General features: G+C 32.9%; 1 protein-coding gene across 2 annotated transcripts in view; it reads right to left on the reverse strand.

Moving 5' to 3' along the window:
* The window catches only part of LOC114332030 (transient receptor potential-gamma protein), a 673,697-nt gene that overhangs the window by 41,672 nt on the left and 606,894 nt on the right, over positions 1-25,131 (reverse strand). Inside the window, exons 17-19 of one of the 2 annotated variants that reach the window (XM_050644358.1) lie at positions 24,233-24,413; positions 16,771-17,047; positions 12,689-12,877 (exon numbers count right to left, since the gene is read on the reverse strand). In XM_050644358.1, the coding sequence (XP_050500315.1) occupies positions 12,689-12,877; positions 16,771-17,047; positions 24,233-24,413 (647 nt within the window). The remainder of the gene's footprint in view (positions 1-12,688; positions 12,878-16,770; positions 17,048-24,232; positions 24,414-25,131) is intronic. The other variant, XM_050644362.1, reaches the window with a different exon arrangement.

Here is a 25,131-nt window from a genome sequence, read left to right on the forward strand (position 1 = left end):
TTTATTACAAAGAAATCACTACTTCATCTCCATAACAATACTGAGTGTGTCAAAGGTACAAATGAGCATATAATGAAAAAAGGAACTACAGGCACAAAATCACAAAGGTTTATAAGTCTGATGCAAGCCACAAATGTTACTGATGATGTATGATCCAATACCTCGAAACGTTTCACGCCACCTCAGAGGTAATGCTTGCAAAAAACATTCTCTATAGTAAGAGTGAATAATATACAGTGTGTTTGATGTTGTTGCTACGGGTCATGAAGCTAATAAGTTTTTAATTTTAATTTTCTTAAAGTTGATAAAGCAAGGCTTAACATAATTTTTATTAAGGTTTTATTGTGGAGGTAAAACTTCTGATAGTTTAGAAATTTTATGTACCTACATGTACCTATATAATGTTGTTTTTAGTGTAATTTCCGTTCGTTTTGACAACAGGTAGGTACATATATTTTTTTAGAAATAAATATTTACTTCTAAAAATATCGTATTTACTTACTTGATTCCTATATTTATGTACTATATTTTGTAAACTTGCAGATACAATGCAATGAGATGACTAGGAATATCAGAGAAACTGATATGATTAGTTAAAATTACGCTAACTAATACAGTCAACAAAGTCAGGAGAGAAGGAAGTTTTTCAAATCAGTTTAACGTCAATAGAAAATTAAAGCAGGAAGAAAAATTAAGTATATGGAAATGGGAGGAGAAAATGCAGAAGAGATTATAAATTTGGGAACTTAAAAGAATTTATGTACCTTAAGTAACAGTTACAAATACAGGAAGCGAAGAGAGAGAAATAGATAAACGATTTTTGAAATGTATCAAAGCAGTAGGATGACTCTAAGGACGAATAAGAAAGAGAGAGTATATATTTGGGAACTTAACAGAATTTAAGTACCTTCAGTAACAGTTACAAATAGGGAAAGCGAAGAGAGAGAAATAGATAAACGGTTTTTGGAAGGTAGCAAAGCAGCAGGATCATTAAACGTACTATGGCAAAAAACGTGTTCAAGGAGCTAAGATTCGAACTTATGTAACAATAATAGTGATGCCAACAGTACAGTGTTGTATGCATGTGAAACTTGGACAACGAAACAGAAAGGAGAAAAAAATTAGAGATTTGAGAGAGGAAAATCTTAAGAAAGGTTTTCGGTGGTATCAAGGATGCTAGTAGGGAATCACGAAGAATCACAATCACGGAGCTAATGGAGATGTGTAAGAGACCCAAAATAACATAGAAAGTCATGGCAAAGGTAGTTAGATGGTTGGGACATGTGGTACGAATACCAAAAGAAGGAAACGTCCAAAGAGTTCTCAAGCAGGAAAACAAGGGAAGAAAAAAAGAGGGAAATCCCGAAGGAAGTGGTTTCTTCCCCAATTCCAACTTCACATTGCCCGCTCAAGGCTTCAAATATTATTTTCGAGTACACGTTATAGGCTGGAGATAACACACATCCCTATCTAACACCTCTTTGAATGAAAATTTTGTCTGTTTCTTTCCCGTATACCAGATTAGAAGTATCTTGACTCCAATATAGATGTTGTAAAAGCCTAGATCTTTAATATCATATATTGCAATCATTTCTAGATACTCAAACAGCCCTATGTTTGACTCTATCAAACGATTTTTCAAAATAAAGCAGACGTAAATTGGTTTTTGTACTTCCCATGTTGAAGTAATATCAGCATTGAGAACAAAGCTTCCTTGGTTATCAATCAATCTTTAAAACTTCTTTGTACCTTCCCTTAGGGAAATTTCTGGATTTGAATTTCTTCATATCTGCGCAATACATAATATTTAAATCGTGCTGCCAAGCTGGTGGTTATAAATTAAAATAATACAAACACCAACAAAACTAGAAATCAGGTATGTAATGCCGGGTTCACATATGCGAGCCGAACTGTATACGAACGGCAGAACGAACCGCTTACGAGCTGTTCAGTCGTCACTAGTCGTGAACCACGGTCTGTCGGTTTTTGTGATGAACACAAAGAATATTTGCAGTTTCATTTGGACCACGTGCGCAGCGATATTGTTTAGTCGAATCGAGATTGTGTGAATGACGTGTTCCTAGAGATAAGAAACATGAGACACAATGTAATTAATTTTTATTTTATAGTTGATAAACAAATAAGTGCTGTCTCTATTTACATTTATATTTATAACGTGACTTTGAGGTAAAATTACAAATTAAATGAATCATTTATATTTAACTTAGTATTTACAAGTGGGTTTTTTGGTTCTTAGTTGGTTTGTCGCTTTCCATAGATCATGATGAGTTTGCGATGAGTTCTCTGTGAATATGTGCGCTCGCATATGTGTACCCGGCTTAAAACTCCACAATGTTTTCGGATTTTCCACCTGCTAGAATTGGCAATGCACTATTATACAGGGTGTTAGTAAATAAGTATGAAAAAAAATTAACGGATAATTCTACATGAGTAGTACAGTTTGCTCTATAAACGTATGTCCGCAAATGCTTCGTTTCCGAGATAAGGGGTGTTGAAATTTTTATTTCAAACTGCAAATTATTTTATTACTCTAAGACCGTTTGAGCTATAAACATTAAATTTGGTGGGTTTTAAGAAGTAGTTATTGCGCATTTTTGATATATATCTAACAATTTTGTATTCATCATTGGCGCGCCTACGGGTAAAGGTTTGAATTTTTTAAAGAAAAAAATAGTACGCCACTGAGATATTTCAAATTAAAAATTATTTTTGTATTTTACGTTTAATTTATGATAAAGAACCTTTCTTGTCTTTTTTCATATAGTGCACCGTTTTTATGCAAAAAAATAAAACATCTTCGCGCGTATTTTTCATTTCGTAATAAATTATCAAGAACCCTCCAATATAATAATACCAAACTAGAACAATAACAGAAAATATTTCTAAAAAGATTTTAACTATGTGCAAGGCTACAACAAATTTTCAAAATTACCTCCTTTAAAGGTGACAGAGTAATTTTATATTCACCATTGGCGCGCGTACGGGTATTGGCCAGAATTTTTTAAAGAAAAAAATAGTACGCGACTGAGATATGTCAAAATAAAAATCATTTTTGTATTCCTCGTTCAATATACGACAAAATATCGTTTTTTTTCATATGAGGCGTTTTTATGCAAAAAATATACATCTTAACGTTTACCAACTATTTGAAATAAGTTCCTACGCATATTATTATCTAATTCGAATAATAATTTGTCAGCGTTAAGTTGTTTTATTTTTTTGTATAAAAACGGCGCTGCATATATATATATATATATATATATATATATATATATATATATATATATATATAAATATAAGTAATTAAGAAAATTGTAAGTACCTACATAATTTTTATAATTGTATATTTTTGTCAACAGATGTCTTGAAAAAGAATTAAAATAAATTCGAAAGCTTGACAGTAAGTCAAAGAGTTTTCTTTGTCTTGTGGGCCAAAATAGACTGCATCCTCAAGAATCACTGCTTGATATTTGAATATACAGTCAAGAATACCATAATATTATATATAAATATATATATATATATATATATATATATATATATATATATATATATATATATATTATATATATATATATATATATATATATATATATATATATATATATATATATATATATATATATATATATATATATATATATATATATATATATATATATATATATATATATATATATATAAACAAGAATGATTTTTTATCGTAAATTGAACGAGGACTTTAAAAATGATTTTTAATTTGACGTATCTCAAAGGCGTACTATTTTTTTTCTTTAAAAAATTCAGACCATTACCTGTACGGGCGCCAATGGTGAATATAAAACTATTCTGTCACCCTTAAATCAGGTATTTTAAACATTTGTTGTAGCTTTGCACCTAGTTAAAATCTTTTTAATAATATTTTCTGTTATTATTCTACTTTGGTATTTATATTGGAGAGTTCTTGATAATGTATTAAGAAATGAAAAATACGCTGGAAGATGTTTTATTTTTTTTGCATAAAAACGGTGTACCATACAAAAAAATACAAGGTTCTTTATCATAAATTACACGCGGAATACAAAAATAATTTTTAATTTGAAATATCTCAGTGACGTACCATTTTTTTCTTTAAAAAAATTCAGACCATTACCCGTAGGCGCGCCAATGATAAATATACAATTGTTATTTGTTTGTCAAAAATGCGCAATAACTACCTCTTAAAACTCACCAAATGTAATTTTCATATCTCAACCGGTCTTAGAGCAATAAAAAAATTGGCAGTTTGAAATAAAAATTTTAACAACCTGTATCTCGGAAACGAAGCATTTGCAGGCATACGTTTATAGAGCAAACTGTCATTATTTTTCCATGTAGAATTACCCCTTAAAGTTTTTCCTACTTATTTACTAACGCCCTGTATACTTTATTATTCCAAAATATTATTCCATAAATATATAATTCTCTAAGATAAAAAAGGGGGGGTTCAAGGCAGGTTTTGTTTATATTCGATTCAGATTTGGACTACCATCTCCATATAGTAACTATTTCAGCATCCTTATGCATCATCAGTGAAGATTATGCAGTCACAACTCTGAAGGGAATACAAACATTCTGCCTCTTTTAAAGCAAACCATCGCGATGCGATGAACCCGCCTTTTGAGACGCAATACAGCGACATCTCTCGTATTACGAGGAAAACGAAAAGCCCTAGATACAAAGTTTACTACTTTTTAAACAATTAGAATAATTGAAATAAAAATATAATAAACAATATTTTAAATCCAAGACTTTTCGTTAATAAACTGCTTTCTGGCTGCATCCCATATCTCCGGATTTTACAATATATAATCACATAGAGACGACGAAATAGGAGAAAGCAAATAGAGGACACTTAGGCCACGCATTTACCTTCTCTTCGTCTAGGAAAAGGACCGAAAGACAGTTTCTAAATACTCACAAATTGAGTAAAAATGAAAAAGATAAAAAAGGGTTCAAGGCAGATTTTGTTTATATTCGATTCAGAGTTGGACTACCATCTCCATATAGTAACTATTTCAGCATCCTTATGCATCATCAGTGAAGATTATGCAGTCACAACTCTGAAGGGAATACAAACATTCTGCCTCTTTTAAAGCAAACCATCGCGATGCGATGAACCCGCCTTTTGAGACGCAATACAGCGACATCTCTCGATATTACTATATAGTCTCGCGAGTTACTATATGGAGATGGTAGTCCAACTCTGAATCGAATATAAACAAAACCTGCCTTGAACCCTTTTTTATCTTTTTCATTTTTACTCAATTTGTGAGTATTTAGAAACTGTCTTTCGGTCCTTTTCCTAGATGAAGAGAAGGTAAATGCGTGGCCTAAGTGTCCTCTATTTGCTTTCTCCTATTTCGTCGTCTCTATGTGATTATATATTGTAAAATCCGGAGATATGGGATGCAGCCAGAAAGCAGTTTATTAACGAAAAGTCTTGGATTTAAAATATTGTTTATTATATTTTTATTTCAATTATTCTAATTGTTTAAAAAGTAGTAAACTTTGTATCTAGGGCTTTTCGTTTTCCTCGTAATATAATTCTCTATAATACAAATAAGTTTTTAATCCCAATACGGTCAGTTAAAACCTATGCGGGAAAAATATGTGCTTCAATTAATATTTTAATCTAGTTTTTAACGAGCTGCCACCAAATTTTATCTTTTAATTCAAAACTAACGTATATAAAATCTCCGATTTTGCGTGATGGTTGAGATAACCGAATTAACCTAAAATGGTGATATTTTATGTATCCCAGATTTATGTCAGCAGAAATGTCAATAAGTTTTCCATTTTTAAACCTACGAGGATCTTCTATAAGTTGTTTAATGAAACGTGTGTTGATAGTGAAAACTTTGCAGTTATGTGTTCTTGAATGTATGCTTTATAAGAAAAGTTCTAATTTACTCAATAGGTATCAAACTCTTAGCTTTATGACCAAACAACACGTGTTACTAGAAGTAAACTAGAAAATATACTTATTTTAGCAGCACTTTTTGACAATAAAACATAAAGCTAAACACTGTTTTTAATTTCCTAACGATTTGTACTCCACAACTATGTTTTTAACAAGGAGAGTTTCGTTGACAATATGTGAAACGGAAACTTCTTCTATGTCCAGTTACCCATTTTTTGAAATTTAACTTGTCTGACCTATATATACTGTTGAGCATGTACCACAAACAATATAATCTTAAACTACGTCTTCTATTTATTATTATTATTATTTTTTCTTTACCCAAAGACTTGTTAATTTTTACTGCCATGTTAATAACTTTGAAAGCTAAACAAAAAAACCTATATCGAACTCCTTTAATAATACCCCATCATTCTCAGACATTCTAGTAAGTTTTGACCTCGTAAACCCTAAACATTCTGGAAATTATATTCAGCATTCAGCAAGACAATTTGTCTCTTATCAAACATTAGGGGCCATCCATTAATCATGTGATGTTATTTTTGCATTTTAACCCCCTCCTCTCTCTTAGTGACACATGCTGAGGTTTAAGACTACCCCTCCCCCCTATATCACGTGTATATTTTTTTAAATACAACGGTTGCAGGTTGCTTTTGACTGACAAAAATATTGAAAGAAATGCGAAAAACTTGTTTGAACTAATACACTAACATTATTTAATGTACAGTATCCTCGGACCACGGAGTAGCAAGACTTTCTTCAACACCAACAACTGGAAAAGCATCTTGCAAGTCAGTTGTTGGCACAGTGCTTTGTTGAATATCAGCAACAACGATCAATAATTATAGAGCGTTTGAAGAACAAAAAATTACATGGGATGTACATGTTACTACACTCCCCTCCCCCTTGTGATATTTTGTGATTTTTAAAGACCCCTCATCCCCTCTTTGAGCCTCACGTGATTAATGGACAGTCCCTTACATGTTCAACACTTATTTCATCTTCCAAAATCAATTCTACATACAAGTAAATGGCACCCCAATGAGCCTACTCCCTCCAGTAATTGCCAATATCTTTATGGAAGACTTCGAAATTCGAGCACTGTCTACATCATTTGGCCCTACGGAATCACGATACCAAAGCATCCCGCTTTGGTATTTTTTCAAACTCATCTGAATGGTATAGAATTTGGTATCCAATTCACGATGGAGATGGTAACTGATCCATTCCTACCATTTCTCGAGGTTTTCATTACTCTGTTTACCGAAAATCCACCCATACCAGCTGCTACCTGCATGTCAATTCTCATCATCCACCTTCACAAATGAATTCAATCATTAATATCTTTAGATCTTGTTCTTGTCTTTGGATCAAGATGCCTTTGCGATGATGCAAGTAGATACACTGAGCTATATTGTCTAAAATAAGTCCTCATACAAAATGGTTACCGCGAAAATCCCATCAAGAGTAGCATTTACAGACTTCAGTCTCTAGGTCAATCTCAAACAAAAGGCACAGACCCTAATCATACGAAAGATTTCTTTCTTTACATTAAAGGTGTTACTGACAAATCGACAAGATCTTCAAATCAAGAGCAATAAAGACAATATTTCTCTCTCCTATGGCGATACAGCCCACATTGGAGCCAAAGACAATATTTACCCCCAACAAAAACTTTCATGTCTTGTTCGATCAATCAAAGGCAACGAATAAGACTGCGCTCTATCTTACATAGGCCAAATCAATCGTTGAACCCAAAATAGGATTTATGAACATTCTATTTCTGTTCGCAATTCCAATTCAATTTCATCTCTACGTCAATACCATCTATATGCAGGTTACAAAATTAATTTCGGAAACTCCAGAAGGATAGTCCTCATCTGCTTCAATAAACCCATAGTTATCCGAGACGCCATAGAGATTGAAAAACGACCGATTTGACTGAATAAAAGAGATGAAAGCACTTGGTTACTTTCGACATGGAGACCTCTCCTGAAGAAAACATCGCCTAAAAGAATAAAAACCGTATCTTTTAAAAGGTATATTTAAAATCCCTAAAAGGGACTAAATCACAACAGAACGTTTTCGGAACTAATATTTCATCATCAGTGTTATCACAGGTCACATTACATGTTTTAAGTCACCAAGATATACGGGTAAAAACCTTTAAGTTGTTTTAAAATTGTGAAGGTTACATTATGTTATAAAATTTTAAGAGATGTTAAAAATATTCCCAGATTCACTCCTGGCATCAAATGACACCAACGATATTGGTTGTAATATTTAAAGGTGGGACCTCACATGGCAGAGTTTAGATGACAGCTCATCAAATATCGTCTCACCACCCATTCAAAAACTCACCATCAGGAATCTTCGCGCCAACTTCACCCAATCACCATGTCAATAAAAAACGTCATCGACGGTATAAATGAACACTGAACAGTCCGCCGGTTTCAGCAGCAGTTGTGCAGTGAGTAATGAAGGGTGCAGTGGCAGGGACTCAGGAGACTGAGACACCTGAAGCCCTGCGCAAGACGTCAGAAAGGATGTCGAAAGCTCGGCACAGCAACAATCGACGCTGGTCAACACCCAGAAGCCTGGTGAATTTAATATTCATTTTAATAATAACATTAATTTTGAGTGTGATTGCGGGTAATTTGCATGGGTGAACTGCTGACGTTTTGTCGGAATAGAGATATTCCAACTTCATCCAGTAGCTTTCTAATACGCTTTACTTTAATTTGTCGACAGCTCCTCTGTATTTCAAATTGCTAACTCACGAATATTAACTCTTTCAGCCCATCTTTAGTATTTCCAATCTCAACTCCTGTGTCGACAAAAATAATTTCGTCGAAACGTACCATGGACGCGTTTACGCGTCCACGACACTATTCTAGTCATATTTGGACGCGCGTACGCGTCATCGGAGATGAAAAGGTTAAAAAACACATGATTTTTTTAAATGTTTAATTGAACATAAAAAAATATAGTTTGGAGAATTCGTTTGTATTCTACGTATTACACTATAAATTTGATTATTCAGAAAAAATCAACTGCTCATATTTTTACGGATTAGTATTAAAAGCGTGACAAAAAAAGAGCAAAAAAATCAAAGCTTGAAATGCAAAGGTGTGGTTAATTGTAAGAGAAGAAAACAGTGCATATCCTAATATAAGTGCTTATCTCAAAATTAAATTTTTGAGCGTGTTTTTGTTTGTATAAATAATTTTAACGGGTATTTTGCTATTAGCTTATTTACTCTAGTCTACTTCTTTACTTTCTGGTTGCTCTATCTTGTCTTGAAAAATATTACCCAAGATGGTTTTATAATAGAAATAATTCTCTATAAAAATTCCGTCAATTATAAATTGTGTTATGGAAACTGAAAAGTCAGCATATTAAAATTTTCCCATAATTTTTTTTTATAAGAATGCTATTGGATATCAATAAGACGTCAATATCAATACAAGAATCGTGATAAGAAACCACAGAAATTTTTTGGCGAATTCTTATGTCTCTACTGTCTATGCTTAAATTTATCAAAATTTATTTAAAACGATTATGCTGTACTCTGTCAAGTGCCTTCTCCAAATCAATGAAATAAGCTTCCTGATTCATATCTGGACATTTCTGAGACAGAAAACTCACTGCAAACTTTTCCTAAATTCCATCTGTGTATTACTTATGCCTTCCTTTAATTTCTTATGTATTCTATTGTGAATTACTTTTTAAAAATAATTTTAAGATATGTCTCATTAAGAGCCCGCGCAGACTGCAGACTTTTTAGTCGGCCGATAGTTTAGTCGGCTTCTTAATCAGTACAGAGAGGTATGCAGATGCGCACATTACACCGATTCACCGATGCATATCTCTCTGTACTGATTAAGAAGCCGACTAAACTATCGGCCGACTAAAAAGTCTGCAGTCTGCGCGGGCTCGAAAGGTTATAGTGCGATGTTCTTTGCATTGGTTTTTTTTAGGAAGCTGTATAAATGTCTATTGAAAGCATTCTTTAGATATTATACCTGTTTTATTTATTATGGTATTGAATAGATCCAAAAAAATGGCAATAGATTCAATATTCTCAATTTTGAGTAATTCGATGTGAACGTCATCAAACCCGGGAAATTTACCACTTTTAGATTGTTTTATTGCATATTAGATTTCTTCTCGTATAATGTCAGGCGCAGAATCATCTTTAAAGTTCAGTTAATTCAGGTCAAGCTTTATAAAAAATGATATGAGCAAACAATGATCCGTCGATCCAGGATAAACAATTTGCATCGATACCTTCATAAATTAGCCAATTTTTCATAATTTACGCGTAAATAGTCTAAGTTCAAATCCCTTTTATGGCTATGAAGAAACAATCAAACCATACACCTGTATTTTTGTCGTTCTATTTTAACTAAAAGCTCTCTTAATATTCGAACATAAAAAATGTTTTATTACTTTTGAATCTACAAATAGTGCAGCTACTGAAGGTTTCCACCTCCGATTTCGTTGAACCTCCATCGACTTTCATGAAAATTGGTAAGTAGTTAGAGCATACCTCATAGAACAAAGGTGACATGATGCCAACTTGCGCTTTTACCCTGGGGGTGGATGCCACCCCTTCTAGGGGGTGAAAATTATTTTATTAAAAATAATACCATAAATGGATAGAGGGACAAATTCTAAAGAAAATTTGTTATATAAAGTTATTAATATAAATCAATACTTTTTGAGTTATTAAAGATCAAAGATTTTATTTTTTCGTAAAAAAAATGCATGTTTTAAAGCTGTATTTGAAGTATAACTCAAAAACTATAAGCTTTTACAAAAAAGTTATTATTATCAAAATTAAATATAATAAAAAACTTAATACACTTCTCACTTAAAGAACTAAACTAATATTAATTCAAAGTAAGTTAAGGGTAATTGAATGTATATTTTTTTCGACGAGTACTCAAATCTAAGTATTCAAGCCTATATAAGGGGAAAACGATGCAATTTATAAAATATATCTGCTAAACACTTGTCAAAGTACTTTCGAATACCTATCAAACGAGCTCCAAAAGAATTTAATAGCATCAACATTAAGCAAGTTATAATGAAAATAAGAGAACCCTCTCGAATTTTTTAGGAAAGAGTGAAAAATTAAACATACGCTATTTCCACAAAAATTAAAATTTATAGTAATCCTTTAAAATAATTTCTTTATGTTAGCATAAGTATTCATTTTAACAATTTTGATCCGTTTAGAACGCATATTTTCGAAAAAAAAGGTATAATTAAAAAAAAAACAGAATTTTTAATACTATCCTGATTTTCATTTTCTTTTGATAATAACCTAAAAAATACTCAATATACGTAAAAAATGATACATAAGCAAATTTTCGGTTTTTCTTTATCAAATATTTTACCTGTTTTACTATTTCTGTAGGGTAAAAAATAACCGAGATATAAACGATTCAAGCTTAAATTTTGCTGCGACAACCATGTAACCGGGGCAATTTAACCTTTTATTTTTAAAAAAGTAAGGGGCCTAAAAAACTAAATTTAACGCGGTTTAATAGCACTTGGAATTATATTTTAAATGGTTTTTTTAAGAGAACCTGATATTGTAAAAATTAACGGAGTTATTAAAAAAATCAATAATATTTTTTGGAAAAAAAAAAAAAAAATAAATTTTGAAAAATTTTTGTAGCATAAATTGTTATGCTATCAAATTGTTCTGGGGCTCGTTTGATAGATATTTCTAAGTACTTTGACAAATGTTTTATAAGTTTATGTTATAAAATGCATCAGTTTCCCGTTATTTAAGCTTGAATATTTAGATATGGGTACTCGTCGAAAAAAATATACATTCAATTACCTATAACTCAATTCTAGTTAACATTAAAAGGATTTTATAGTAAGAAGTTTATTTTCTTTTTATTATATTCAATTTTGGTAATAATAACTTTTTTGTAAAAACTTATAGTTTTTGAGTTATTTATGAAAAATCGGTTAAATACTTGCATTTTTCTCACGAAAAATTAAAATCTTTGATCTTTAATAACTTAAAAAGTTTTGATTTATTTTAATACCTTTATATAACAAATTTTGCTTAGAATTTGTCCCTCTATCGAATTATTGGGTTATTATAAAATAGATTATTTTCACACCCCAGAAGGGGTGGCATCCACCCCCAGGGTAAAAGCGCAAATTGAAACCATGGCACCTTTGTTCCTTAAGATATTCTCTAACTACTCATTAATTTTCGTACAAATCGATGGAGGTTCAACGAAATCGGAGGTAATAGCTCATATCCACCTTCAGTAACTGCACTAAAACTTAAAAGCCATTAAAAAGATAGTTACAATTCCCTTGCTATTTATCTCTATCAATTGCCGGTTCTTTGCAGTAACACTAACGCTCTCTTATCCTCAGTTAGGATATTCACATCTCACGCTACGTACATAATAATTATTTTGCACTCTCAGAAGATACATTTTCCCAACACTCTTTCTTATATATTAATGAATAGAATTAGTCGATTATAGCATTGAGAAATGTTCATTATAGATACTACTGTACTCGTAGGCAATAACTGCCATAGTAAACTTTATTTTAATTTTCATATTACTCATAAGCCTTACACATGCAATATTTTCAACTGAACCATCTTAGTACTTAGTACATGACAAGAAAAGACAGAGCAACTCTATTCAACTACATTTATGTAACTAAAACGTTCTTTACCTGTTGTCGTCAGACGCAGGGCTATTACTTTGACTGTGCGAAAGAGTTGTGCCATTATCTGGACAACTATTGCACACAGAATCTTCAGAACGGGACCTGCCGATAAGTCGAGACACTTTACCAGATTTAGCTGCTTCGATCAGTGTGCCCCAGCGTCTTTTGTGCAACTGACTTCGTTTTAAATTTAGCCTAGAAATGTTATGGACTGTATACAAAACAGAAGATGTTGAATGACAAAAATATGTAATTATGAAATTAACTAACTCATTTAGGAACTGTAAACGCAAACATAAAGTAATAATAAGTTTATATTGTTGTTACAAGAAATACTCAAAACAAATTATCTACGAGGGTAATACGTAAAAAAAGTTCTTTATGCCGCTGAGAAAGAGTGTGACGTGCCAGGAGAAATCTGGCAATACTGTCTTACACATCAACTACCTCTCTCTCTCACACCAGCACGTTGGCCTAACAGTGTCGGCCTAACAGCTTTCGAAGATTGAGGTCACCGTCGCGGTTACCGCCAATGTGAAATTTATGCTGTGATACGTTTTTTAAATGTAAAATGGATTTTACCTATTGACGTTCATGGTCAGTTCATCGAAGTTTATGGGTAAAAGTGGATATCTGTTTAAAATGTTTGCAACGAACCGAAATTCACGATGAATATCAGAGGAGCGGAAGGCCTTCAGGTTCATCGTGAATTTTCGTTCGGCCTTCACTGAAATCTTTAAGTACACCATTTGTGAACATGTTGAACAGATATGCACTTTTAAACACAAACCTCGATTAACTGATGATGAACGTCTATATATATAATATTGGTTCACAATGTTCTTCGACGTCTTCCGATTTCCAATCTCCATCTCGTTCTGTCATTCCATAGATCATCCTCGAGTTCTCTGTCCCTGATTTCTCTATCAACTCTTTCTCTCCAACTTCTTCTGGGCCTTCCTGGTCTGCGTCTTCCTCTTGGTTGCCATTAGAAGATCTGTCTTGGTATTCTATTCTCCGGCATTCTCCTTACGTGTCCGTACCAGCTGAGTTGTTTCGTCCTAATGTCGTCAACAATAGTATTTGTAACCCCCATGATTTCTCGGACTCTCTCGTTTGTTATTCTGTCGCGTCTAGATATTCCCACCGAACGGCGCCAGAAGTCCATTTCGATTGCTCTTAGCATTTTCTCTGTTTTGTCTTTTAGGGGCCAAACTTCGCATCCATATGTTTGATGCTTTTTATTATGGTGTAAATTCTTGTTTTATTTTCCCTAGAGATGTTTTTATCCCAAAGTACGCTGTTCAGTAAGGATATGCCTTTCCTTCCCTGTATATTTCGTTCCTTAATAGCTGCATCTAATTTTCCCTCTTGAGTGATCTTTACTCCCAGATATTTGTAGTCTTCACATAATTTTATTTCTTGATTTTCCTTTACTCGGAGGCTTTGTTGATCTCCTCCAATACTCATGTATTCAGTTTTCTCCATATTCACTTCTAAACCCCACTATGTAAACTCTTCTAATAGTTTTCGCATCATGTAACTAAGATCTTCAGAGTCCTGTGCGATGATCACCTGGTCATCCGCAAAGTACAGCGTGTACAAAGTTGAGTCCGTTAGTGGTATGCCCATATTCGTACATTTTTTCTTCCATTTGTTGAGTGCTGCTTCGAGGTATATTTTGAATAGTGTTGGTGAGATACAGCATCCTTGCTTTAGTCCTTTAGTTACTGTGAATCCAGGTGTTATGAGATTTTCCTTTTTAATTCTTGTTGTTTGTTGGTAGTACAACGTTTTTACGGCTTCAACCAATTCTATATTTACATTTGCTTTCTCTAGTGCCTCCCATAATTTAACCACTGGGACACTATCATATGCTTTTTTAAGGTCCACAAATATCAGATGGACTTCTTGGCCACGAGCAACTTTCTTTTCAATTATCTGAGTAATGGAGAAAACATGATCTATTTTAGATCTACCTGTGCGAAAACCAGCCTGTTCTTCGGCTTCCATATCTTGGTATTTTTCTTCTATTCGATTTTTAATAAGTTTCCCATGTAATATATTCTGATGATACTACTAGTGACTGCAATTCCTCTATAGTTTTCGGGTTTTGATTTATCTCCCTTTTTGTGGATAGTGCTCAGATATGACTCTTTCTATTCTTCAGGTATTTCATGGTTATTTAAGCATTCCTGGAAAAGTTGTCTTAGTCGCTTAATTAGAACTTTAGGTTCATATTTGATGAGTTCGGGAGCTATATTTTCTGGGCCAGGTGAATTTCCATTCTTCAACTGTTTGCATATCGTCGCCTTAGTACTATAACTTGATAACTCCAAAATTAACGTTTTTGAGATAACTAGTTCACAAAATGTATTTTATTTGCCTCCATATTATGTAAAAACTTGATAATTCGCTCCAAACGGGTTAAATATTTATTTATGATTGACAAAAGTTGATAAAACTCAAATGCCCCTAATATTTAGTGCTAAAACTTGACAAGGTAACTTATCAAGTCATTGTTTAATCGAAATAATCGTGAATACGATATACACTGAATGCTACAATTAGCTGACTCCACTTATCTAGTTGTAGCACGTATTTTCTTGAAACCTTGAGCTTACCACGTAATTGCTATCTGTTTTTCGGTTCATGTTAATGCAAAAATTCAAAAATTGTTAGCAGATCTGGCAACCCCCATGGCAAAGGACTAATTTTTACCAAAATAATGCTTAAAATATTACTTTTGTTAAAAAGTTCACTTAGATGCAACTTGGCATGACATGCGACATTACCAAATGTTAATATTATGGTAGTGCTAAAAGTTGATAACTTTAATTTTTCATGTTATTTTCCATATTGGAAAACAAATTTGCACCGTATTCCTAAACAGATCAGTAGCCAAAAAGTTAAGGAACAGTATTTTAGAGCTGCAGTGTGGATTCCGTATTTACCAACATCATTTACCAACACAAATATCTTTAAAATCTTTAAACCCGTTTATCTCAGAACTACTAATTTCGAGTTTTCAAGTTATAGTATTAAGGCGACGATATGGTTTCAACTTCTCTCTCATTTACTCTGATTGGTGATCCTATCAACCTGACGCCTTGTATACCGTTGTATTGATCTGTTTAAAGGGCTCTCTTGTCTCTGTTAGTAAATCTTCAAAGTATCCTTCCCAAGTTAATGGTGATATGGACTGGATAATGTCTTTCTTTCTGTCGTTTCTTAAAATTTTTTAATAGTTTCCAACTTTCTGAACTTTGGCTTCCACCTATGTATGTATTTAGCATGGTACACTTTTTTGTCCAGGATTCGTTTTTCTTTTGACATATTTTTCTTCTGACCCTCGCTTGCATTCTTTTATAATGTATTCTGTCTTCCACGTTTTTTTAGTTCAGATATTTTTGATACAATTTTCTTTTCTGTGTTATTTCCTGATGATGAATGTCAATAGGTGAAATCCATTTTGCATTTAAAAAACGTATCACAGCATGAATTTTACATTGGTGGTAACAGCGAGCACCACCTCCATCTTCGAAAGCTGCTAGGCCAACATTGAACAATGAAGAGAAGCGAAACTGATGGGACAAGAGAGAGGGACAGTTGATGTGTAAGGCAGTGTTGCCAGATTTCTCGCAGCACTTTCTCAGCAGCATAGGAAACCTCTTTTACGAATGACTCTCGGTAAGTTTTAATAATTGGTGAGCTCCATCTCTAAAATTCATCACTAAACTTTCCTTCACAGTGACACATAAAAAAGCAATTTAAGTTTCAACAAATGCCCAATTGGTAAATATTTAGTGGCAATATTTCGCTACGTTTTCTTGCTTGCTTTAATGTGCTTTCCATTTCTGTTAATAATTTTACACAATCCAAATTATACGAATAAATATAATAAAATATTGAACGAAACCATTTTTAACCTATATTATCATTTGTCAGAAAATATATCTGATCTATTTTAATCAAGAACTAACTAAACACACTCAAAAATTTTATAAAATACAGTGATATAGTCAAAGCAGATTTACCTTGATTTTAAACATCGCTACAAAAGCTCACACCAAATACACAACACTCACCTCTTATGGTGATTGCCATTGCCTTCATTGATACTCCCTTGAGAGGAAGAAACGGTACTGCCGTGAAGATGTAACTTTCTCGGAGTTGGAGTGAAGATTCCTGATAAGGTTGATCCAAAGAAGTCGTGGTGATGGGTATCACCTTGGTGGTGTTGTTGAAGCGACGCTATGAATTCGGCTACCGGAGGAAGAGAGCCAGTGGTTGAAGGTTGAGGGGCTATGTTAAAGCCCTTCATAAGGCGACGTTCCTTCTGCCGGTTCTTCTTACCTCCAGTTCCTAGAATGAGCACATGCCACATTAAATTTATTAGATACTACAACTCTAAACATAAAGAAGACCAAATACCAAATCTACCAAGACAGAACCAATCAGACAGAAGACCATATTTATGGCAATTAGTAAAAAATGAATACTAAACGCTCAATTTACAATCAACCAACAGAATACCGAAAGAGTTGAGCAACATACATATCTGGCCATGAATTTAAATAGCCAATGTGACCACTCAACAGAAATTAAACAGCGAATACTAAAGGCGAAACAGCATACGTTAGAACGAGATCCATTTTCAACAGTCGAAACATATCAATAAAAACAAAATACCGTCTGTTGAAATGCTACATATTCACAGTTTTGCTCTACGGAATGGAAGAGTGGACACTAACTGTTGCATCTATCAATCGGCTCGAAGCTTTCGAAATGTGGTGTTATAGGCGCATCTTACGTATATCCTGGGTTGACCTAATTACTAATGTGGAAGTCCTGCGTAGAATGGGAAAAGAGTGTGAAATTCTCATAACCATCAAAACAAAAAAATTAGAATATCTAGGACATGTAATGAGACATCAGGAACGTTACGGCCTTCTCCAACTGATTCTCCAAGGGAAGTTAAATGGTAAAAGCGGACCGGGAAGAAGACGCATTTCCTGGCTTCAAAATTTACGAAAGTGGTATAACACGGCTACCACTGAACTGTTCCGCGCTGCGGTAAACAAAGTCAAGATAGCCATGATGATCGCCAACATCCGGAACGGATAGGCACTTTAAGAAGAAGAGATACTACAGGGTGGCCAGAAAGTCTCTTTACACTTATAATAATAATGTTTCACCATTTCGCCAATGTTTGTTGGCGTTCCGGCATATGGACCGCAATTGAGAACTCAGGAAACTGCTGATACTTCATTTTCAACAAGATGGCGCTTCACCCCATTTTGCTCTCACTGTCCGCAACCGCGTGAATGAAATCTTCCCGGACGGATGGATTGGACGAGGTGCTCCGAATTGTCCTATACCAATACTTTGGCCTCCAAGAAGTCCAGATTTGACAACGTCGGAAAATGCACTGTGGTGTTTCATTCAAGAGAGAAGCATAGAAAACGGATACATTTCAAATAGATATACATATTTCGAATGAGGACTTGCGAAGAGGAGTTCGCCAAGCTTTTACATCAGTTACTCCGGACATAATACGGATAGACATACTAATACGAGATCCGAATAGGAGGTCAAAATGTACCCATCTACTTGCCGGATGAAACATTTTTTTTTATTAAATTTTATACATAGAGACAACTATTTCTAGCATGGGTTGCCTATCAAAATCGTGTCATAGCTATCCTTAAGGGGGGCCGAAGGGGTTGAAATCAATATTCCCAACACATCTTTTTTTGAAAGTATGGTAGAATTATTTTATTTTTAAATTAAATAGGCATATTCAGTACCTACAATTCATAGATTACTCAAGAAAGAATTCAAGGAAAAATACTGAAAATTAAGCCAACGGTGGCAAATTTTTAAAAGACACCTCAAAATATAATGAATTTTGCGATGGACATCAGAACTCATCATTGAATCATATTAAACAAAAAATTCAAAAAGATTTTATTAGCTTATGAGTTTCTCGAGGTAACGCTGTGAAGTTTTTTAGTTTTATCTAATTTTGACTTTTTGATATCACTCTCAGCAATCTAAACAAAGAGTTTTTATTGCAGAAAGGGTGAAAATCAACATATTTGTTATTGTTAAACAAAAAATAAGCATAAAACAAAACTATATTGACAGCATTACCTCAAGGAATGTCTAAAGAAAATAAAATTTCAGGTGAGTTGGTCAATAGGGTGGAGCGAAAAAATCGATTATCAAATAATAATTTGCCTATATGCGGAAAAGTGGTCTAGGATTGAATCTTAACTTGTGTTAAAATCTTTGCTCAATCGGATGTTGTTTAGTGGTGCCCCCACCCACATTTGTGAATATACGTTTTCTCTTGCTTATTAAAAAATTCTGCTATAATTTATTTAATCTGACTCATTTATATCGGCAATTCAGACATATATTTTACATTTTAAAGTAAAAGACTTTAAAATAATATTGCCAATACTGAGTTGCGTTCCTGGGACGACTTTACTGAAAGAGAGTTCAGTCGATTACATGAAATCAACCCCAACTCAAGAATATCCGTCGCAAAAAATCATAGCATGTGATCTGTCTTTAAAAAGACAACCAAATGCAACCGTGACAGTAAAATTCTCATGAATTAAAATTAAAATCATTTTTTTAGTTAAATTGTGGCTTATTTCCCATTATTTCCCATGTTGATTACCGAAGAACATATTGTGTTAGTTTCAGAATCAAACTCTGAGTATTTTGGACATCTTATGTTACAATCTGGTTCAGCAAAAAATATCGCAGACAATTTATTCAATTTCTTAAAATCGAAATGTGACTTTTCTACTTCCGTTGCAATTGGATGGGATGGAACAGCGGTAAATACTGGCGTTCACAATGGTGCAATTCGCAAATTAGAACTTCAAATTAAGAAACGATTATAGTAGTTCTGTTTGTCTTTTACATGGAAACGAGCTACCATTACGACATTAGATAAAGTACTTACATGGAGAAACTACAGGACCTACCGAATTTTCGGGTGAAATAAGAAAGCTTTTAGAACCTTGTTAAACTCTAACTGGTTTTGAATTTCGAAAAATTCAAAGCGAACTTCCTGAAGTAGATATGGGTACATTAAGTACAGACCAAAAATATTTGTACGAAATAAGCAAAGCTGTAAGTAATGGTACCGTATCAGAGAGCTTAAAATATCGACAACCGGGAAAGATGGCACATTCGAGATGGATTACAACAGCAAACAGACTTTATGGTGGAACTTTAAATCTGACCACCGATTTAAATATTTTGGCAACTTATCTGCAAAATGTGTATGTTTCCATTTGGTTTTCAATCAAAGTATAGCCAGAAGTTAAATATGGGCCAATTCATTTATTTAATAAACTAAAACTAAAGAAAATAGTGAACAAAGTCATTCAAGGTAATGGATATTTTGCGCATCCAGAGACTATTCTCGTAGCCATGTTGGGTGATAAACGACCCCACATCCGAGAGCTAGGTTTGAGGCGCATATTAAAGTCTAAGAATGGGCAAGAAACCAAGAAAATTCGCCAGTTTAAAATTCCAACTATAAATTTTGGAGCCAAAGAGTATTTTGACTTAATTAATTGGCAAACTAGTGTAATATCAGAAGCACCAATAACAAAACAATTGTCAATAGATGAACTTAGAAAAATGATTGACACGACTTCAAATAAATTTGAAATTCCTAAATTTCCGTGTCATTCACAAGCAGTGGAAAGATGTGTCAAACTAGAGACAGAAGCATCATTATTGGTGTTGTTCTGAAGCTATTTCCTTGTGGCATTTTTATAATTACGTATTTTTTATGGGAAATAAGCCACAATTTTACTAAAAAATGAATTTATTAACGTTTCGAAGCCCAAATCGGGTTTCGTTGTCAAAATACAAAATACTATTAAAATAAAACAAACATGTTGTTGCTAAGTAAAAAAATTCTTCTAATAATTTATTTAATCTGACTCATTTATATTGGCAATTCAGACGTATATTATACATTTTAAAGTAGAAGACTTTAAAATGATATCGCCAATATTTATGAGTTGCGTTCCTGGGACGACTTTACTAAAAGATAGTTCATTCGATTACATGAAATCAATCCCAACTCAAGAATATCCGTCGCAAAAAAATCATAGCATGTGATCTGTCTTTAAAAAGACAACCAAATGCAACGATGACAGTAAAATTCTCGCGTTAGAGATTCCATAGTAAATCACGAGGGAAAACCAGGAAAAAACCTCGTGATACTATCCCGACATCGTAAGTATTTGGTCTTACATTTAATCTACCTTCAAAAAACTAATACCAAATTCTGACTTTAATATGTTTAAATTATAAATAATATTAATATTACATAGATATACAATAAGTAATACTAAAATATAAAATTTGTACTAACTCGATATGTTATTGACTTATTAATCGTGGTATTTTCTTTCTATTGACTTCCTCTTTCATAGAGTTCAGTGGAGAGATTCAAGTATAGTCCTGAAAGAATCAGATAGTAAAAAGAGAAAAATCAAAGAAGCGGCTCTAATTATGCTAATTGAAACCAATTGTGTCGCAAATTCCTCGGTAGAATGCAGTAGGATGTGGTTACCCATACTGAAAGAGGAAGTCAATAGAAAGAAAATACCACGATTAATAAGTCAATAACATATCGAGTTAGTACAAATTTTATATTTTAGTATTACTTATTGTATATCTATGTAATATTAATATTATTTATAATTTAAACATATTAAAGTCAGAATTTGGTATTAGTTTTTTGAAGGTAGATTAAATGTAAGACCAAATACTTACGATGTCGGGATAGTATCACGAGGTTTTTTCCTGGTTTTCCCTCGTGATTTACTATGGAATCTCTAACGCGAGAATTTTACTGTCATCGTTGCATTTGGTTGTCTTTTTAAAGACAGATCACATGCTATGATTTTTTTGCGACAGATATTCTTGAGTTGGGATTGATTTCATGTAATCGAATGAACTATCTTTTAGTAAAGTCGTCCCAGGAACGCAACTCATAAATATTGGCGATATTATTTTAAAGTCTTCTACTTTAAAATGTATAATATACGTCTGAATTGCCAATATAAATGAGTCAGATTAAATAAATTATTAGAAGAATTTTTTTACTTAGCAACAACATGTTTGTTTTATTTTAATAGTATTTTGTATTTTGACAACGAAACCCGATTTGGACTTCGAAACGTTAATAAATTCATTTTTTAGTAAAATTGTGGCTTATTTCCCATAAAAAATACGTCATCATTATTGGTTTGTGGTGCTGAAGCGAGAGATGGATTCATAAAAAAACTAAGTTTGAAAAAAATCCGATTTTTTTCAAACTTTACAGTAAATAATTAAATAAACTATGTTGTAGTAAGTCCCGAGTTGTAAACAACCAAAAACAACATTAATATAAAATAAAAAAGTTATGTTTTTTTTTCAATATTTATTTTTAATTTGTAAACTTTTAAAGTTCTGGGGGCACCGGAAGATATTGGTCTATATTGTTCCAATTTTGGATAACGTTTTGCAATAATATCTAACCACTTTTCCGCATATAGGACATATCAATTTGTAAAAAAAAAATTTTGCTTTGTTTTCGCCCCACCCTATTGGTCAAGTAGTTTAGTTTAGGAGATGTGTTTTGTTTGTTTCTTGCAAGGAAAACTAAAGCAAAAGGTATTAATATGGCTGGGTTTTATGAAAATTTGCTGGTTTTGGAGGAATTAGATAGAATAGTATTAAATTAGAAATATAATAATTGAGAATGTTCGTGAATTATCAACTCAATGAAAGATGTAAGGTAATAATCCGGGAAAATTAGTATAAAACAAGGAAAATTATGTACCAGCTATTTTATTACTGGACATATTGAAATCAAATCTTAAGATTTCATATATTAGTAATATAGCTATGCAAAGTCTGCAAAAAGGGTGCTATTTGGTTTATAAACAAATTAGCGCTCCGAAATCTTTTTTTCAATTATTGCTCTGTAACTCAGATTTTAACGTTAAACCAAAAACACTCACATAAAAATTCACTGTAATTTAATTCTGCACATAGATATTTTTTTTTTCGATTTCCTTCGGCGGAAAATTTCGTCGGAAAATTCGAGTATTCCAAACAAAATCTTTAATTTTCAACTAAAATTTTAGGGAAGTAATTATTTATCAATAATTAAAAAACTTGGTGACATAAATCTTTTTTGTTATGAGTGTCTTGAAGATATGAAAATTTGTATGTACAAAGAGGACCGGAATAAAAAGGTAATGGTTCAAATATTGAAATCCTGTTGTTTATAACTCTGTTGCAAATGCCGGTCAAATTTGACCGGTTATACCTGGAACCACTCAATTCGATTTGTTTTTTCTTCGAAGAAGAAGCCGTGCCCTTTTCAACAGCTTTAGCTTAATTTAATTTTATCTGATATTTTCTGAGGGGTTCGATTTGTTTATTAGCCAAAAAATTGTTTCTTTATAACATTCCTGAGACCGCTCAAATAGACCAATTTCAATTCTGTGTAAAGTACGTTGAATAGGTAAGTATATGCAGTGCTTTTTTATACGAAAATCATAGTTATTCTGGTGTATCATAATATTTCTGGTTATTATTTCGACCGGAATTTTTTAATTAACATTTTAATTATTGCTAAACTATTGGTTGGATTGTCGCCGGCCTCCTGATATATAATCTAATATAAACAATCTTTCATGTCACCAATTTATTTAATTATTGATAAATAATTACTTTCCTAAAATTTTAATCGAAAATTGCATACTTTTTTGGGAAAACTCGGATTTTCCGAGTAAAATTTTTGTTGAAGATAATCGAAAAAAAAATAACTTTGTGCAGAACTAAATTGCGGTGAATTTTTATTTAAGTGTTTTTGGTTTAAAAGAAAAATCTTAGAAGTTACAGAACACTAATTGAAAAAAAGAAGATTTAGGAGTGCTAATTTCTTTATTAACAAAATAACACACTTTCTGCGGACTTGTCATACCCTATATTACTAATATATGCAATCTCAAGATTCGATTTGAGCAATCAAATAGCTGGTAAATAACTTCTCCCAAAATGACATTTTTTCGATAATTTGCCCAGACTATCAACAAACGTTGCGGTGGTTGCATAGCCAATAAATCCAATAAATAGGGGGACCAACCCAAATTCTGAGCACTGTCAAAATGATAAAGTTAATATCCCCAGTTGGAACTAATATCGAAATGAATAAGAATCACTATAAATTGCGACTGTCATGGCGGACTCGAAATTAAATTGCGACATCGAAATTAATTAGAATCAGGGGCGTGGTCTTGTGCCCCTCGTATAATAGCTTTTTAAATTTAAAGAGTAAGAAAGAAACCCCTAGCGTACCCATAAAATATGAACAAATTTATAATTTTATTAAATAAAAATTTTTGCGATATATTTTCTAACCTTTATTACCAAGATTACGACTTTCCGCTCGCTTTTTAATATATGAAAACACGTAACTTCGACAAGGCAAAAACCAAATAATAAACTTACCCATAACATTATGCGCCGTCGACGTATTCATTCCAGAATTTTTCAGAATTTCAATGAGCTCGAAACGAAAGGCAGATATGTCCTGTTTTATCTCGTTGACATCGTCCTCCGTGACGCCCTGGTTTTCCGCCTTCCTTTGTTCAACCGTCACATATCTTCGTACTAGATTTCGCATAATACCCTGTCAACACCAAACAATATCAGTGTGTACAAAAACTATTTGTTTTCGTTTAAACGTTAGGATTTCAGTTAAAAAGTTTAAGGGATTCTAAAGAGATGTTTGTCTGGCAAAAGGGAAAAACTGGGTTTCCAAAAAAGGGATCAACAAAGAAAGAAGTCAGAGTATTTATTTACATACTATGTTTGAGATTGTAATCTTTGTTGCAATTAAAAACTATGCGTTGTTATATTACTATGGAAAATTTTTAATAGTAAAACTTTTTAAGAAGTTTTAAGAGTAAAGGAAAATAGTAAAAATTTTATAAGTATTTTTACCAGAGAACGGCAGTTCTCGCCAGTGGCGCACACCAACACCCCCCTACACGCGACACTAAACATATATACACGAAATTTTCGATTTTCTAAATCTGACTGATTTGAAAGATGGGCCAAGTCCCATCTTAAAGTTCAGGAAAAGACTCACCCACTCATATGTAAACCATCCATTTTGGTCCAAGGATGTGGATTTTACGGCCCTTTCTATTTAGAGTCTGTTTTTCGTTCTCGTCCCCAAAACTCTCAAAAACTTCAAAAATTTAAGTCCGACCTTTGCGGCTTCTAATAGTACTGATCATTACCTTTCCAACGCATGTCTAATTTTGAAAATCGGTTATACCATTAAAAAGTTACCGAGCTCCGAAGTATGACTCAATTTTTATTTAAAAAAGGGAAACTGTTTG

The sequence above is a fragment of the Diabrotica virgifera genome, chromosome 1, assembly GCF_917563875.1.
Source record: "Diabrotica virgifera virgifera chromosome 1, PGI_DIABVI_V3a".
Taxonomy (NCBI): domain Eukaryota; kingdom Metazoa; phylum Arthropoda; class Insecta; order Coleoptera; family Chrysomelidae; genus Diabrotica; species Diabrotica virgifera.